General features: G+C 51.4%; 1 protein-coding gene across 2 annotated transcripts in view; it reads right to left on the minus strand.

Annotated features, from left to right (window-relative positions):
• Positions 1-2,123: 2,123 nt before the first annotated feature.
• IGF2BP2 (insulin like growth factor 2 mRNA binding protein 2) overlaps positions 2,124-18,637 on the minus strand; it is a 102,034-nt gene continuing 85,520 nt past the window's right edge. For both annotated transcript variants that reach the window (XM_037908587.2, XM_037908589.2), the window contains 5 exons: positions 18,469-18,585; positions 9,067-9,141; positions 7,501-7,632; positions 6,287-6,400; positions 2,124-3,891 (listed from right to left, as the gene is read on the minus strand). In XM_037908587.2, coding sequence (XP_037764515.1) covers positions 3,796-3,891; positions 6,287-6,400; positions 7,501-7,632; positions 9,067-9,141; positions 18,469-18,585 — 534 coding nt within the window. In that variant the 3' untranslated portion in view covers positions 2,124-3,795. The remainder of the gene's footprint in view (positions 3,892-6,286; positions 6,401-7,500; positions 7,633-9,066; positions 9,142-18,468; positions 18,586-18,637) is intronic.

The following is an 18,637-nucleotide window of genomic DNA, read 5'->3' on the forward strand; positions in this document are numbered from 1 at the left end:
TCCCCACACCTTAGGGGGTGCGCAGAGCAGTGGTAGGGATGGGGGGATTGAGCAGCAATGCCAGCTGCTCCCTGCATCCAGGTCAGTTTCCCCACATGGGTGGCAGGGAGAGGCTGAGGGGTTAGGGGATGTGGGGTGGGGGCAGGGCTTAGGACACAGGAGGGGTGTGCAGGGGTACAATGCAAGGGGCGGGGGAAAAGGGGGGTAGGGACCCCACAGGGGCCAGGGGCAATGTGGAGAGTGCACCCACAGGGACCAGGAGGGCACCAAAATACAAGTTCACCCGGGGTGCTATTTTCCCTAAGGCCAGCCCTCCCTGTCACGCCCACCCTATGGTCTGCACAGCATGACCTGCCCCAGTGCTGACTAGCAGCACGGAAGCACCAGGGTAGGGGCACAAATGTGATGGCTAAAGAGCGATGCTAGCGCTTGGCCTTGGGCAGCCAGTGCTCACAGCTGCACCGTGACACAGGGCAACACCTCACCTGTTTGTCTTGCTCTTATACGCACACTGAACACGGCTTTGTCCCAGCAGCATTTCACTCGGCACTAGCGCTGGTAACTGTAAACCCAGCAAAACCGTGAGCGAAGTGTCTTAAAAAGCCATTGAACTAAGCTCATTGGCTTTAGAAATCAGTATTTGGTTACACCTACTTGATGTTTTTTGGTGCTAGCCTGTTCCTTGGGCAGCCATTGGGGAGGAGTAGTCGAGTAGGAAACCTGCGTTCTATTCCCACATCAGCCACTGCTGACTTGAGCCAGTCACTCCATCTCTGCAACAGCGTCCCCAGCCACAAAATGGGGCTGCTTCTTACCAGCCAGTGTAAAGTACTTTGTACTTGCTGTGTCTATGCCACCTATTGCTCTGGCCGCATGCGTCTTTCCATAGACTGTGGCTGCACTGGAGCTGGGGATGTATGGAGCTAGCTCAGGTAGACATACCCACACCAGCAGTGTCGCAGCTGTGGCATAGGCAGGGCTAGCCACGCCCTACGCAGGGTTCTGCATGGGGAGGGGGCGCACTTGAGTTGTGGTGGCTAACCCGGCCTGCTGCTCATGCGGCTGTGGTTACACTGCTATTCTAGGTGCCCTCCCTCGAACAGAGTATGGGTGCCCAAGCTGGACTTTACACCCCAGCTCCACCATAGCCATCCCAAGGAGAGCCACAGCCGAGAGGTTTGGGGCCCTAGATCTTGGGCCCTGCATTGGTTGGGCCTGAAAGCAGCATGCTCAGCCCGTCAGGAGGAGAAACTGCCTCACATCACTAAACAGCATCTCACCTAGCCAACTCAGGGGCCCCAATAGCCTCCAAAGAGTCTGAGCCAGCTGTCAGCCCCAGAGTGGTGGCTGCAGCACAGGGCCTCCACAGTGTGGGGATGGGGAGGGTAGAGAGGATGCCCCTGGGATCCAGCTGCAGAGCGGAAAGTAGGGAGGTGGCTTAGGGTCCGTGCTACCCCTGGGAAATGGACCATTATCTCCTGGTCCCATGGATAGCAGCAAAGGCATGGGAATGAGCCTGAGACATCCGATCTGTAGCGAGGTATGTGCCGGGGCATTGCTCCATTGCCTATTCTGGCAGGATTTAAATGGAGCTGGGACTGGGACAGAAGGTGGAGCGAGAAATGGCACAGCACAGCCTTGGAGAGGTGCCCATAACCAGCCTGGCCGCAGCAGCGTAGTAAGGAGATGGCTGGTCTAGTGCAAGTGGCCTGGTGTTTGCACCTGCCTGCTGAAGGACACCTTCATGTCCATGCCGCTGTCCTGAATCACACATGCATGATCCCCTAAGGATTGGCCCGATGGCCTTTACTGCTTGTTGCTAGTTTTGCTCTTGATTTGAAGCCTCCCCGATGATCAAATTGCTTTGGACAGCTGCCAATTTCTCCCACTCTTATATGTCCTCCGAGTAATGTTGCCATGTCCCCTCTTTTAGGGCTATTCACTGCTTTACACAGCTCCCAGTGGACCCAATGGTGGTCTGGCTGTGGCTCTAGGGCACGACTAGGGCCTTTTATAGCCCACCCACTGCCCACCCTTCAGCCAGGCTGCAGCCAAGGCTTCTCAGCCCTTACAGCCCTAGTCAATTCTGTGACATTAAATGAAAATAAATACCAAGGTGAGGCTCTTGTTAGCTGGATATATTTCTTTTTTTCACAGAACACTGTTTGCAGTAGAGGAAACTGGCATTGCAGTCTGTTGGTACAATGGTATGTTCACGTAAACCAGTACATGGTCATCCTTTAGCGTAGAAAACTCTAATAGCGTGTGCCCTATCAAAACTCAGTTCTTCTTCTTCAATCCTTTCTCTCTCGGGTTGTCTTTTTGTCAAGTTTGTTTCTAAGAACATTTTCAAGGCTTCTCCAAAGGAAAGGCCATCGGCTCTCAGCTAGCAGAAAGATAATACAGAGCTGTCGTTGCACACGCGGGCCGGCACCTTCTCCAGCTGGGCAGCTGACTTGGTCTAGATTTTTTTCCAACTCATTTTTATTAAAAAAATAAAAAAATGCTCCAACTATCAGTTTTACAAGGCATACAAAATCTCTAAAAGGGAAACACGAGGGCAAGGTGCTGAGGTACGAAAACACCTGAGGTAGTTTTTTTTTTTTTCCTCTTCTTTAAAAAGAAAAAAAAATTGCAATTTCCATGCCCTGGGCCAACAACATCTTGTAAGTTATTTTTGCTTCCCCTCCCCCCATTTAAAAAATAAAAAGAAAGAAAGAAGCCCCTTCCTCCAATCCTGATGCAGTATCCTCCCCCCACAGGGGCTGAAGCTTCTGCGAGGCTGGGGGCGCTGAAGTTTCTTGTTTTTCTTTCTTTCTTTTTTTGCAAAAATGCTCATATAAGTACCATGGTGGTTGGGTTGGGTGAAAACCAAAGTGGAAGTTGTGGCTGGGTGTTTCTTGTGTTTATTTTCGGTGGTGTGTTACTTAGAGCACGGCTGATGTGGTGGTGGAGAGAGAGAGAGAGAGAGAGAGAGAAAGTGAGAGGGAGGGAATAGGACAGGATGCAAAAACCAGTGTGGAATCTGTGAAGCAAAGAGAAACTGGTATGTGAGCTGGACAGAAATATATAGAGAGATTCCTCTTCTAAGAGACGGTATCCCTTGTGTTGGCACAGACAGAGAATCCAAACGCTGCTCTTCCTAAAGCCTTTACGGAAATTGCCACTTTTTACCCTCTTTTAATTTTGCTGCTGGCAGTATCTTCAGTCTATTGTATATTAGATATCCAAGTGGACTCGTTTCTTTCTTTAGATGTCTTAAAAAGCCTGCTTTTTCGTAAAACAAAAAGCCTCAAAAAACAAGTAAAAAATAAAACAATTACCTTTTTTTAAAAAAAAGAAAAGAAATCGGTTAGTTTAGTTACTGATATATTAATTCTAAAATATATTAATGCTGCGAGTACCACCTCATGCACTGCAGCCCATGCACTGTAAAAATCTTCTCATCTAGTGTGTGCACACATGCACAAAGAGTGGGTCCTAAAGAGCTGTCAGTGGGATGTTTGCCCCATCTCCGCCTATGTTAGTCCAACTAAAGGGATAGCGTCGCGCTAGTAAATAGAGGAACATGGAGGCTGTGGCCTGGAAGAGTCTGCAGAGCCCCTGCTGTGTGGCATCGTCAGTGTGAGTGGGTTGGAACCCTCCCCCTCCCCACTGTGAGTCCTCTGCACAGCCCAGCCGTGGGCAGACGTTTATGCCTCAGGAGGGTCTTTGGTTGGCTCCCCGATCTGGTGCTCTGGCAGGCGTTGGAAGGGCTACATTCAATCAGTTGTTGTTGGCTGGCGTGTCGGAGCCTCACTTGCTGCGCTGTAGGGAAGGGGCTCCCTGAACATGTTTCTGCTCCTGCTGCTTCACCTGCTGTACGATTTCCCTGATCTTGCGCTGTGCAGTCTGCGGGCAAAGCGAGAGAGAGAAAAACAGCTGCAGAGATGGGCCAGGCAGGGTGGGACCCAGTGGCCCAGTGCAGCGCCCCCACCTGGTACAGAGAGGCCTGTGTCTCTTGGGGCAGGAGAGAGTCAGGCCTGGGGTTGTGTTGGGGTATGCACAGCGAGTTTGCAAACCGCCTTGGCCTGCAATGCTGCCCAGGGCATGGGGTTTTCAAATGCGCTCAGTGCTGGGCTGGCTGGGGCTGAATTTCCCTCCCTCGGTGCCCTGGCTCAGCTGTACGAAGCAAACCCTTGCGTGCCAGCCGTGCCGTCACTTCCGCGCTGTGACTGTGCTGCCTGCCCCTCATGCGGCCTACCCATGCCCTGTATGTCACGGCTCTTGCAGTGATAAAGCCTGGCACGGCAGCGCCTACAGCCGAGCAGGGTTCTACTGGGCCTAGCATGTCTGCCACCAAATGGCTGCTAAATCCTGACTCCCTGTGACCCCATAGTTTGAAATTCCAGTCTGTAACCCCAGAACTTGACAGTACTGCAGTCAGCCATCTTGTGTGTCCAGCCACCACTAGCTGAAAACCAAATGCCCCAGAGCTAGGAATAATCTTAGGCCCTGAAGGGCAAGGCTGTGCAGCTGCATGTTTGTGGTTTGCTAATCAGAATAGGAGGAAGGGGCAGAGAGTCAATGCACCATGAGAACGGGAGGCATGTTTAGAGAATTGACCTTGGTTCACTGCCCCTGACACGTACGTTTTATTGTTATGACTGGAAATACTAGAAATGTTTTGATGATGAGAAATAATGAATAGTTTGCTGAAATTAGGGGTTACTATGGTGACCCACCAGGAGTCACTATGAGTAATGTGCTTTGTTTAAGTTAGCTATAAAAGATTAGGCAAAAGGATACGCTTTGGAGCAGCCCGAGGAAGCTTTCCTTTGGGCAAGGAGCTGGCACCTAAATTCCCCAGCAGCTGGGCGGAAGGAGGGCACCCGAAAGGCTGGTAGCCGATTCCTCAAAACCAGTCCACACTTTGAGTAAATACAGATGTTTGGGATGCGCTAACCCTGCTGCTACACTACAGCGTATGTGTGTGCGCGTGTGTGCGCTTAAGAGCTAATAAAAAAGTAGTTTTAGGTAAAAGTTCTTTTGTTTGTACCAATCATTTTTCAGACAGAGGAGCTGTGTCCCCACTGATGAATTCCTGACACCACCTAGAGAGAAGCAGTTAAGTCAGCACTGCACTGAGTTCTGAAACCCTGGGTAATAAATACCCCCACTCTTCTATCCCAGGGTGTGCCGTGATGTATGGCCAGGTGAGCAGGACTCAGGGGATGCTCTTTCTATTTAGCCTTTAGGGAAGACTCTAGTGGCTGCCATTAGCATAGAGACAGTCAGTAGAGGCTGGATGCTGCCCGTTGCGATGACCGGGTAGATTCTCTCCCCTTTTGCTCTTGCAGCACAAATAGTTCACAAACTGGGCATCGGCAGGCGCTTGTGGGTGCTCATGAGGCCCCTTATGTTTGAAAATCTCGGTTTTAGTCCCTAGTTTATAACCAACAAAATCATACACTAGCACGTTCCACCCTTATCAGCTCGGGCGCGCTCACTGTGGTGCTACGGGACAGGCCCTCGCCAGCCACGGGGCTGGAACATTCTAGAAGGATCAGGGAAATAGCCACCTGTAGCCCTGAGCTTTCCAGGGAGACAGATACAGACACAGGTCTGTATCAGCCTAACACTGACAGAATGGCTCCAGTCAGCGGTTGGACCTGCAAGACCCCAGCTATCACCTGGGGATGGTGTGAGGGGTAGACTTTTGGGGGGGGGGGCAGAGGGAGGGGAATTAAATGCAAAATCCTACCCCGATGCAATGTGACTGAGGCAAATTTAAACAAACTAATGGTCAGGCAACGGAAAGGTTCAGGGGATTACAACTCTGACCTCTTTGCTCACGGGTTAGATTGTGAAATGTGTGTACCCTGATATCCACAGTGGGACTGATCCAGTTTGCCTTGACATCAATGCCCAAGTCCCTATTGACTCCAGTGTGAACAGGATGAGAGCCGATGTGTGCAATGTGGGAAAGTTAACAATATTAGAATGGTAACAATCATTTACAAATGAACTGCTTCCATATCACATTAATAGACCTGCTTACATGTACAGGAAATGAACTGTCTCTGATGTGTGGTATCTACACTTTAAATCTAGGGACAACACACCCGAATGCACGTACTGAAATGGTTTTGTATTTATGGGACATCAGGCCTCACCCCCTTGCATCGGAACCAAGGCGGCAGGATTTGTATAGATAATACAGATTTTGTCCCTGATGTGAAGGGGCGGACGGATTTCCCTTCTGCCACAAAAGACTTTGGAAATGAAAAATATTCATGCCCTGTACCTGACTGGCAAAAAAATGCCCGATGATTTTAACGACAACTTCCTCATTCTCATCAGGAGTTTGGTCACGGGGGACAATGACTTCTGCACTGGTTAAGTTCTGCAGTTCGTTCACCTGCAGGAAGAGAAGTTTTAACAACAGTCTGTGGGCACTGTTAACCGCTCCAGCTACTGTACCTACCCCCAAGCTGTTCCTGGGTCTTCCTCAAAGCCCAGACAGCAGCAGGACAGCCAGCAGGGGTGTTCTGCTCCTTCTGTGTGTCTGCTCCAGCAGGCTGCTCGGGGTGTGGAAAAGATGGTCTAGGGCTGTGGTCAGTGGATCCAGGACTCTATGGATCCTGGACGGGCTGCACGAGGACAAACTGGGAGCTCTCTTGGTGTCTCCCTCCTTAGCACCTCCAGGAAAAGCATGTTTACTGGGGCTTTGCTCACTGGAGACGACTCTAGACTGTCACCCATAGGCAGAGTCCAACCAGCCGACTGGAGGGATTTCTCTCCTCTTCCCACATACCTTTGTACCTTCCTGGGCTTCTCAGATCTGCAGTGGTATGAGCTGAGCTCTGCTTATCCAGCTGTGCCAGTGCCCAGCAATTCCAATAGCCTCCCCTTAAGGAGTCAGGACATCCCCCAAAGTGGCTGAAGGATGGGTAACTAATGGTTCTGCAGTGCCTCCAGCTGGCCAATAAGTATAGGGAAGGACTCAGTGAGACACAGTTTTGGCTCAGGCATCAGCAGGACTGGTGCCAGAGTGGGTGATGCCAGTTGAACCCAGCAGAGACTTTCCTGCCAGGCTGTTGGTGCAGTTCACTGGGAAAGACTCAACAGCACAGGACCGTGGGCCGTGTCTGCTGCAGGATCAGAGCTGTTTGTATAGCTGAACTTCAATAGCTCAGATATAGGCTAGAGGTTTGTTACAGGAGTGGGTGGATGAGAGTCTGTGGCCTGCATTGTGCAGGAGGTCAGACTAGATGATCATAATGGTCCCTTCTGACCTTAAAGTCTATGATTCTATTACTGAAGGCCCTGAAGTGACCCCAGCTGCTTTGCTAGGTGTGTGCGCAGGGGGGTCCTGTCCCATGTGGTTTTCTCTCCATGCTGGGCGGCTATAAGAGCTACAGAACCATCGGCAAACAAAGCCAAAGGAATTTCAGCTCCGCAGCTCCCCACTCCCCTGGGTCTGGCTGTGGCAGACTGCCGTGCTGCTGGCTGACGTACCGTTTTGCCACCTTTGCCTATCACACGTCCAGCTGCAGAGGAAGGCACCTTAATGTGGGCTTCAAGCTTCACTTCTTCTTTGGGGTTAAAGAAGTTTTCTTCCTTCAGTTTGCCAAATATCCGGCCCTGGGCCTGGGGAGGAAGAAGATCCCATGATGAATTCCAGGCTCAAGCTCTGTATTTCTGTGCACATGGGGCACGGAAGGGAGAACTGGACTGGGCCGCAGCAAGGGAGAAGAGTGGTCTATGGGCTAAACCACTGGACTGGGAGGCAAGGTGACGTCTCTGCTCCATCAGACCCCTTAGGGGCCAAGGCCAGGGTTCAGAGATGCCTTGCACGCAGCAGCTCCCAGTTAGGCACCTTGCTGAAGTGGCCAGATTTTCAAATGCTCTTAGCATCCAGTGATTCTGGATAGGCCCCTATCCTGGGTACTGAGTACGCTGGGACATCTGGCCTTTCAGCTCCTTGCCTGCACAGTGGGAATAACACCACTCCCTGGGGCTGCCTTGTCTGTGTGGCACCTTGTGCGCCGGGGCCCCGACCGTGAGTCCCGGTGGCACTTCGCGCTCCAGGGCCCTGCGCTCCTGAAATTCTACGTGGCCATTTCTGTACCACGGGCCCAGAGGGAATCGTGAGGGCCAGAGGAGGACTCTGGGATCCCGAGACAGGACTGTGGGCAGTCTCCTTCCGGTAAGTGCAGAGTGGAAGCGGAGTGATCGAGGCTGTGCTGCCCCCGGCTCACAGCCCCACTGCCTTCTGTCAGAATGCAAATGTTACTAGCCACGTAGCTCCATAGCCCTTGTGAGTGCAGAGGACATGGCTCTGAGGTGTGCTCTGCCCCTGTTCCTTTCAAGGAGGTGTTGACACGGAAGCATAATGATGACACGACACCCATGAACACTGTTAACTATCTGAGGGCTGATTGCTTTTGCAGTGACGCCCAGCTGCTCTGGAATTGCAGGGGGAGCCTGAGACTGCAGGCTGAACGGGAGCTGAGCTCTGCCAATCTGTCCTTATCATGCTGAGCTTTGGCTGCCTGCTGGGCGGCAGCGCCCTTTCCTGGCTATAAAAGGGTCGTGCAGCCCCACCTTCTGGGTGGCCATCTGCAGGCAGGGGGCCTTCACCCCAGGCTGGGAGCACAGCTGGGCAGTTAGCTCTCTTCACGCATGGAGCCTTCATGGATGGGACAGAGCAGGCTACCTCATTAGCAAAGCCAGGCAAGGCATTGTGCCTGTGGCTCCTTGCCAGCCCTCCCCACACTCCTCTGGGGCACAGACATCCCCTCGGATAGGCCTGAGGGCCCGCAGCAGCAGGGCCCCCAAGCAGCACGGCCCTCCTGCTGGCAGAGGGGGAAAGAGATGCTTCTGCTGAGCCTCAGCTCCCTTCGCACAGGATCGGGCCCATCAGACCGCTCTCTCCCCTCCCCCGCTAACCCAGAGTTCTCAGAGCTACCCTTTAAAGCATGTGTTTGCTCTGGCTTCTCCAGGGCCGAGCATTGGGGGGTTCGAATCTGTACGGTGTCACAGAGCCCCTGCTTTGTTCCACCCTGCCCACTCCCCACTCACCTTAAACTGGGCTTCCGGGGGCCCGGTGATGATGACCATCCTTTCGCTGGCATCTGGACCCTCTGCTGGTGCGATCTACGAGCCACAGAGAGGCAAGTGATTAGCAGCAACATGAGCCTGGAGCTCTCTCCCCAGGCCCCCGCATCGGAGCACTCGGACTCAGTGTGTTGTGTGGGGCTCAGCCAGATCTCTTGCAGGTGTCAGCGTGTTTAGGGTATTTCATGTTCTTTAATGGATATAGAGTGGAATTTGCTCTGTCTACAAAGAGCCTGATTTCACACTAGAGTAGTTCAGAACTGGAGCTGGTTGGGATACAAGGATTTTCCCCAGGAAAAGTTTAGACAAAAATGAATTCCCTCTCCTTTTCATCGGCATTTCCCTTTGAATTTCTGAGGGTTTTCAGCAAAAGGGGATGTTGCTTGCAAACATTTCTGTTGTGCTGAAAGGCCCAGATGGCCTGACAAACTCTGCCGAGAGCTGAGCATTTGGATGCCGTGCAGAAGGGCTTGCAGACTTGCACAGCTCGCTAGATCTCTGCCTGCACGTTGCTGAAAAAATAACGCAGCTCTGAACATGCAATTGGCTGCACTGGACTGGGCCCAGCCTGTGCCAAGTCCAGCACAAACAGGGAAGTGTGCGGTCACAGTGCCCATGGTGGCAGAGGCACCTGGAGGCTTGAGGGGGTCAGTTACAAGGTGTGATAGCAGATGCTAGCGGGCAGCATGCCTTTATTTAGCCCCCACCGACTTCAGGGGAGTGGCACTGTGGGGTCTGTTCTGTGGAAATGGGATCAGACAGGCCCTCTGTCTCGAGACAAGCTCAACACAAGAGTCCAGCAGCATTTGCCATGACACTCACACTGCCTCCACATGGGAAGAGTTAACCACTGATTCATGCCTGGAGATGGGCGTTAAGTTCACCCTGACTCAGGAATGACACGCTGGATGACCCATGCTGCGGTGGCCTGGAACCCAGCCCTGAAGTGGTTGTGTGTCTGTCTGCATCACTGAGTCACTGCCCATGAGTATCAGCTGCTCCCTATGGCAAGCTGCCTTCCCGGGACCCAGCCACATTCCCCTGAGGGGCTGGGCTGTGTGGGGAGGGGGCACTGTTGTGGGGAGGTATTCGGTCTTTGCATGTCAAAAGCCATGTGAGCAGACATGGCTCAGCAGCTGGGGGCTCAGCCTGCCCCTCGCTATGGGCTCCCCCGGTCTCAAGGGGAGGAGCTGTGTCCCTGGTTACAGTGGAATGGGAGCTGCTGACGGTGTCTGTATTCAGTATACTCTGGCTCAGCCCACAAGAGGGAGAGTTCATTTCTCCTAGGGCAATGAATGAAGAGTGGCAGGTCATGGCTGTCTTCACTGCACAGGTCAGCCTGGTGATTGGCACCTGGGTCTGAGCACCTGAGTGAGCCCAGCCCGGATGTGGGCAGCCCCACGGCAAAGCCCTGCCCCCAGCACTCTGTCTCCCTCCTCCTGTATTCCCCGCAGCAGCCAGGAGTGATGCTGGAGGCAGGTAAGCTGAACAAATGGAACTGTATTAAATCCTAAGCACTGCTCTGTCCACGTGGCTGCATTGCGTCCAGCCCAGCTCCATGCACTGCCTGGCCTGCTAGTGTCCCCTCAGTGACAGTCCCTCCAGGAAGCATGGGCCCAATGACTCCAGTCCCACTGGTCATGGTCCATCTTCCCAGTTTTATAGACACTGTGACAGCCTGACACTCAGCTCCCACCCCAGGTCCCTCGGCCAGAGCAGAGCTGGGCTTGTCTTTACCCAGACTCAACTGGTCACAGGCTCTGGGACACACTTTGGTCTCCTCAGCAGGCGACTGCACCAGGAGCGACCTAGCTCCATCTTCCTATCACCTCCCTCCAAGCCCAGCAAACTGTCTCTGGAGTCTCCTCTGTCCCTGAAAGGTTGGCCTCTGCATGGTTCTGTCCCTCCGGGCTCTCTCTAGGTTCTGTGTCTGCTGGCTCCCAAGTGTCTCCTCGTCCTTCTGGTCATTTGTCCCTCCTGTGCAGTCACCTTGTGTGATCTGTGCGCCACTGCACCCCACACCTCTTCTTTCTAGTACCTCCTTTCTCTGCTTCTTGGCCATCTCCTTCACAGCATCTCCCTTCTTCTGGCTGCAACAGATCTCCCCTTACTGGTAGAGGGTTTTGGTCCTTCACCCCACTATTTCCTTGGTATGGACTGTTTGGCTCCCCTGTGTGCCAAAAACACTAACAAAGAAGAAGAGGAGGAGGAGGAGGAAAAGGAAACAGCCTTGTGTAACAGTCTCTTAGCTGTTTTCATGGCTGATTCCATCTTTCTATTATCTGGGGGTATGCTGGGGAAGAAACGGGCTGGTCAAACTCCCCGTAGCATGCAAACTCCTGGAATTCTTCTGAGGCAAGCTGGGGTTTGTTGTTGCTGAACACAGTGCCTGCAAGGACATAACTTGCAGAGTGGGCCTTCAGCCTGCCCATAACTGACTTGCTTCTTGTATCAGGCAGAGAATCAATCTCCCAAAATATGAATAGCACTGCTTTTCCTTGAAGGTAAATATGTCTGCTCACACCTTTTCCCACGGGTGGGCGGGCAGCTCACGTGGTAAGAGTGTCTCCTTCTGCTGGCGGCTATCACATGACAGGCAAGTGTCATAGAATCACAGGGTTGGAAGGGACCTCAGGAAGTCATCTAGTCCAACCCCCTGCTCAAAGCAGGACCAATCCCCCATTTTTGCCCCAGATCCCTAAATGGCCCCCTCAAGGATTGAACTCACAACCCTGGGTTTAGCAGGCCAATGCTCAAACCACTGAGTTATCCCTCCCTTCTATCCATGGGCAGAGTTGTGTATCCATTCACAGCCAGTAAATACACTCTCAAGCTAGGCTCAGGCAGCTGTCAATTGCCTGACATCCTTTCTTACTGTGGCAAGGACGACAGTTTTCTGTCCTCAAAATAGGTCTCCGACCTACACTCTCAGTTCATCTTTCATTTGAAAATATGGTTCTGCTCCTACCAGAAGTTGGTTTTTGTCTTCTGGCCTCCGTGGTTGGATGTCTTTTTCTGCAGCCTCTTTGGGAGACAGCTCTCCTGCCTGGTAGTACTTCAGGGTGGGGGCATCCATTATAATTTGTTTCAGTGCGTCCAATGCTTGCTGCTGGGGACTTGCCCAGCCTCACTCAAGATCCAGCCTCAGGAGCTGCTGTATGGGTTCCGCTACTGCAGCCAGGTGTGGACAGACCTTGGACAGAACATTTTGCCATTCCTACAAACCGCTGTACCCCTTTCACACCCCTGGAGCTTGTCGGGATCTGCTTTCAGTCCCCTTGCTGTGAGCTGGTGTCCAGTGTCCAGCACCTCATGCTGTTTGAGTTGCTTTTTTCCCCCCCGAGTTGAGTTTTATGTTTTTGCCCCAGCATCATTGTAGAAAAGTCTGTTGTTTTCTGTCATTGTCTTGTTCAGCTTCTGTATCGTTGCTCTCTTCACCTACAAGGAGGATATCTGCAATTATTTTCACCCCAGGCAGTCCTTCCAGCACTTGGGTGAATCTTCTTTGGAACACATCTGGTGCTGGGCTTATGTCCATCAGCACGCACAGCCCAGAGTGACCACACAGCGAGTGTGAAAAATCGGGATAGAGGGTGGTGGTGGTGGTAATAGGAGCCTATATGAGAAAAAGCCCCAAATATTGGGACTGTCCCTATAAAATCAGGACATCTGGTCACCCTAGCACAGCCACCTGTAGTGACCAAATGATGTTGCAAAGGTTGTCAGCCAGCTTATTTGCCAAAACCGATTCCTTACATCAGACACCATAAAGATTCACCTTTGGAGAGTTCTTGCAAGATGGCATCAATGGTGGTCAGTGGATAGGGTCATCTTTTCAGCCTCTGGTTCAGTGCCTTTGGGTCTATGCAGATGTGTAACTGGCTTCTATACACCTCCACGCCACTTACTGAGGCTATACTGGCCTCTGCGTGTGCTATGATACCCCCACTCTGCAGACTATTGAGTTCCTTGTGCCCTGGATTACACAGTGCTACCAGAGCTGTCCTTTGTGGTAAGTGCACAGGTTTCATTGTGGGGTCTATTTCCAGGCACAGCTTTCCTGCTAGGCCCCTGTTGCCTTGGAAAACATCCCCATATGCTTTTGCCATTGCCTCCATCGACCATGGGACGCCTCAGGGATCAGTTTTGGGACCAATTTTATTTAATCTTTTTATTACTGACCTCGGCACAAAAAGTGGGAGTGTGCTAACAGTTTGCGGATGATACAAAGCTGGGAGGTACTGCCAATTTAGAGAAGGACCAGGATATCATACAGGAGGATCTGGATAACCTTGTAAACTGGAGTAATAGTAATAGGATGAAATTTAATAGTGAGAAGTGTAAGGTTATGCATTTACGGATTAATAACAAGAATTTTAGTTATAAGCTGGGGACGCATCAATTAGAAGTAACAGAGGAGGAGAAGGACCTTGGAGTATTGGTTGATCATAGGAGGACTATGAGCTGCCAATGCGATATGGCCGTGAAAAAAGCTAATGCGGCCTTGGGATGCATCAGGAGAGGTATTTCCAGTAGGGATAAGGAGGTTTTAGTACAAGGCACTGGTGAGACCTCACCTGGAATACTGTGTGCAGTTCTGGTCTCCCATGTTTAAGAAGGATGAATTCAAACTGGAACAGGTACAGAGAAGGGCTACTAGGATGATCCGAGGAATGGAAAACTTGTCTTATGAAAGGAGACTCAAGGAGCTTGGCTTGTTTAGCCTAACTAAAAGAAGGTTGAGGGGAGATATGATTGCTCTCTATAAATATATCAGAGGGATAAATACCAGAGAGGGAGAGGAATTAATTAAGCTCAGTACCAATGTGGACACAAGAACAAATGGATATAAACTGGCCACCAGGAAGTTTAGACTTGAAATTAGACGAAGGTTTCTAACCATCGGAAGAGTGAAGTTTTGGAATAGCCTTCCAAGGGAAGCAGTGGGGGCAAAAGATCTATCTGGCTTTAAGATTAAACTCGATAAGTTTATGGAGGAGATGGTATGATGGGATAACATGATTTTGGTAATTAAATATTCATGGTAAATAGGCCTAATGGCCTGTGATGGGATGTTAGATGCGGTGGGATCTGAGTTACCCAGGAAAGAATTTTCTGTAGTATTTGGCAGGTGAATCTTGCCCATATGCTCAGGGTTTAGCTGATCGCCATATTTGGGGTCGGGAAGGAATTTTCCTCCAGGGCAGATTGGAAGAGGCCCTGGAGGTTTTTTGTCTTCCTCTGTAGTATAGGGCACGGGTCACTTGCTGGAGGATTCTCTGCTCCTTGAAGTCTTTAAACCACGATTTGAGGACTTCAGTAGCTCAGACATAGGTGAGAGGTTTTTCGCAGGAGTAGGTGGGTGAAATTCTGTGGCCTGCGTTGTGCAGGAGGTCAGACTAGATGATCATAATGGTCCCTTCTGACTTTAGTATCTATGAATCTTCTTGCTCTGCAGCTGTGAAATTCTGATGCTGCCCTCGGTCACATCCAGGGCTTGTACGGCTGTATGCCCCAAGATGGGTCTGTGGTGCTTACCATCGGCCAACACAAACTTCAGCTGGCACCGGTTGTTTTTTTCCAGGCTAGTTTCTATGAGGTGACATTTTTTAGTATGGGCTGCATTGTGCTCTCATTATTATTATGTTATTAGATTGCACCTGCTCTTTGTAATGGGTGTGAGAGTCCAATTCACCCCGAGGAATCACATTTGAGGAGACCCCGCTCTCCAGCTTAAATTACACAGGGTGTTTCCTTGTTAACACTGCTGCATGAACGAAGGTTGGTACTGTCTCCTCCTGCTTTCCTGTCCCAACAGCCTGAGCCCGATATGCCCATCTTGCACAAGTCTGACTGAATCTCTGGGTATCTTTGTCTGCTTTGCCCACACTGGTTCAGCTGGTCTTGTTCCTTGCAATGCTATCCTAGTACAGGGCCCATCTCTACCTACTGTTGCTGTCTCCCTAGGTAAATTCATCTCATGGAGCCCTGGCCACCTTCTCGTCGTTGCTGTTTTCTCAGTGCACGTACTTCTGGGGCTGTTGTGCCTGCTAGGGCTGTCATCCTTTCTCTTGAAATTTTCGCTGCATGTCCCATATCTAAGCATCTGTCTAGTCTGAGATCACCTTCCCAGAGTAGCTGCTCCTGCAGGCGGGATCCGAAGTGCTGCAGAGCATCCTGTCCTGAATCAGGGAGTCTGACAAGTCCCCAGAATTGCATGTGAAAGCCAGGGAGCGTAAGGCTGTAGCATAGGGGTCCATCCCCTTCCCTTAGGATCGGTCTCTAGTCACTCTGCACTTTTGTTCTGCTTTGGGAAGCAATAGGTCACTGCTGTGAGGCTTGAGGCCATGGTGAGCTTCAGAGTGGTGCCGACTGCTCTGCTCTGTTCCTTAGTATGGTAAAGTAGCAATTTCACTTTCCTGTTGTCGTCCTCCTACATGGCCAGGTCTCTACAAAGCTCAGCTCCTCCTCCTCCCCCCGGGTCCATTGCTGGGCTAGGTTTGCGCCTGCACAATCCAAGGCTGGGGTGTGTCAGACCGAGTGCCACGGCTCACGCCGCCAGCTGCTGTCCTGCAGAGAACTCACCGCCTCGGTGCTGCCAATGCGTTTCATTTGCAAAGAGTGAGGCTGGAGGCGGGTAAGCTGAACAAGTGGAACTTTATTAAACCCTGCGCACGGCTCTGTCCATGCAGCCGCCTTGCGTCCAGCCCAGCTGCCCGCACTCCCTGTTCTGCTGGTGTCCTGTCACTAACAGTCCCTCCAGGGAGCAGGGGCGCTCTGACTCCAGTGTGTCTGGAGGCACACCCCATGGGTCTCTGTGCTGAGACCCTCGGATTCATTCTCAGGCAGTTGAGTTGAATGCAGACAAACTTTTCTGTTCCTTTTTTTTGGGGGGGAGGGGGGAGAGGAGTAGAGAGGTGGGATTGTGGGAAGGGACTGGAGGCCTATCAGCACTTGAGTGATTTAGCCTGTCCTCACTTCAAAGGGAAGGTTCCAGCCTGAGCTCAAGTGGAGACTGGGCTCTACCTACCCCCTGGGTCAGACAGTCAGGGCTTAAAGCACCTCCAGACCCAGGTCAGAGGGTATTCTGTGTGGTAGGGAGGTTTGGGCTAAAACCTGAATCACACCTGGATTAACTGTGCAGTGAAGACAGACCCTCAGGTAGTAAACTGGTGCTCAGCACCTTCTAGATAGCTGCCATGTGTATTCCATGCCACCCCAAGCAGCACTGCATAGTGGGCAGAGAACACTGCTCTGAGAGCACGGATGGGGGCGCTCCACAGGTCACTCCCCCAACATCGGGTTCAGTGGGAGCATGGGAAGTGGATGAGAAGTAACTAAGAACATAAGAACGGCCATACTGGGTCAGACCAAAGGCCATCTAGCCCGGTATCCTGTCTACTGACAGTGGCCTATGCCCGGTGCCCCAGAGGGAATGAACAGAGCAGGTAACCATGAAGTGATCCATCCCCTGTCGCCCATTCCCAGCTTCTGGCAAACAGAGGCTAGGGACATCATCCCTGCCCATCCTGGCTAATAGCCACTGATGGACCTATCCTCATGAACTTACCTAGTTCTTTTTTTTAACTCTGTCATCCTCTTGGCCTTCACAACATCCTCTGGCAAGGAGTTCCACAGGCTGACTGTGCTTTGTGTGAAGAAATACTTCTTGTTTGTTTTAAACCTGCTGCCTATTCATTTTGTTTGGTGACCTCTAGTTTGTGTGTTATGAGAAGGAGTAAATAACACTTCCTTATTTACTTTCTCCACATCAGTCATGATTTTTGACCTCTATCATATCCCCCCTTAGTCGTCTCTTTTCCAAGCTGAAAAGTCCCATTCTTATTAATCGCTCCTCATACGGAAGCCATTCCATACCCCTAATAATTTTTGTTGCCCTTTTTTCTACCTTTTTCAATTCCAATATATCTTTTCTGAGATAAGAAAAACTAAGAAAAAAAAGAGATGGAGAGATGTCCTCCAAATGTAGGGAGTAAGGGTGCTGTGCTGCCCCCCGTTTTATTTGTGGGAGTGTCCTACCAGCTCTTCCACAGGTGCACTTTCACCATGAAAAATGTACTGGGTTGTACCCTATCCTTCTGCTGCTGCCTTGTGATTGGCAAAAATAAACTGTTCCTGGTGAGAGAGTGGAGTGAGTCCTTCGTACCAGGAAAGGGGACTCCCTGTCTCTTGTTACAGTGATTCAACCACAGCAAACTATTTTATCTACCAAGTGACCATACTTTTTCTAAAGGATCTTAGGGGGACTTGACCTGTGAGAGGTCTTGGTCTGTGTCCAGCGTTAAATATCCCCGTCCAATCAGCTTCCCTGATGGTTTGATAATTGTGCACTAGAAAGCACATGGGGGCTATTCCATTAAAGAAGTATTTGTGTTTGCAGCCTTCTTGTTCAACCAGAAACACACTCTGCACACAGGACGCAGCTCTGAGGGTTTCACACTGGCATGCTTTTCTCCAAAGCTCCTTAGCACCCCGACACTGGTCAGATTGAACTCGGATTTCTCCCCAAGTAGCTCCAGTAAAACAAGGACTGGGTCGATGGGGAAGGAAGCCGCACCGAAGAGACAGGCATCACTGGTAGCAGGTGTGTGTCACCTCTGGTGTGGGTTAGTAGTCTAGTGGTTAGAGTAGGACTGGGAGGCAGGAGATTCTAGCCTCGCCACCACCGCCTTACTCAAATCACTTCAAACTTATGGCCAACAATTTCAAACAGGGGGGAATCAAATTAGGCGGGTAGGTCCATATTGAGGCACCTGCCTGTCAGAGCGGCTCAGCACCTGCCGCTCCCGTCACTTTCAGTGCGGACCGGCTGAAAATGGAGCCATTCCGACAAATGTCTCATTTTGAAGCGGTCAGGTTTGAATACTGCATTTCTGCCCCTCCATTTCCCTAGCGGTGTGGTGGGGACCATCCCATTCACCCACCTGGAGGCCAGCAGCATTGGTACAATGCCTCCCTCTGAGGAGTCACCTAATCACCATTGCTGCGGTATTCTCCACACCGGAAGAGCTGTACAGGTTTCAGCAGCACCCCCTGTAGCTCACAGAAGCTGACAGATTTGGGGATGGCAGACGCTCTGGAGTGACATCCCCTCGCTGGCTCATGAGAGGATGTCGCCATCAACAGACATGATGCGTGAGGGGAGAGATCAGAGTCCACAGGGGGACAGAGATGAAGAAAAGAAGCATTTGGCACCAGAGCCTGGTTAGGTGCAGCTGGGGTTCTGAGCCCTGGTGTCTCAAGGTACCGATTCTTTTCTCCGTGTCGGCTGGGCAGTTGGCTGACAGACACCCGAGAGGAGGACAACGGTGGGGATGAAGGCAGCCAGCAAGGCTCTTTGCTTACCTTGATAGAGGCGCCAGCGAATCTCGCCAGCTGTTTAATGTGTTGGCCTTTCTTCCCAATGATGGCACCCACTGCCTGCGTCGGGATGAATAAATTCACAACCTCCTGTGCCGGCAACTGAGAGGAGAGAGAGACAAATATAGAGATCTCAGATGGAACCCGGCCTGCC

This window comes from Chelonia mydas, chromosome 9, assembly GCF_015237465.2.
Source record: "Chelonia mydas isolate rCheMyd1 chromosome 9, rCheMyd1.pri.v2, whole genome shotgun sequence".
Classification (NCBI taxonomy): Eukaryota; Metazoa; Chordata; order Testudines; family Cheloniidae; genus Chelonia; species Chelonia mydas.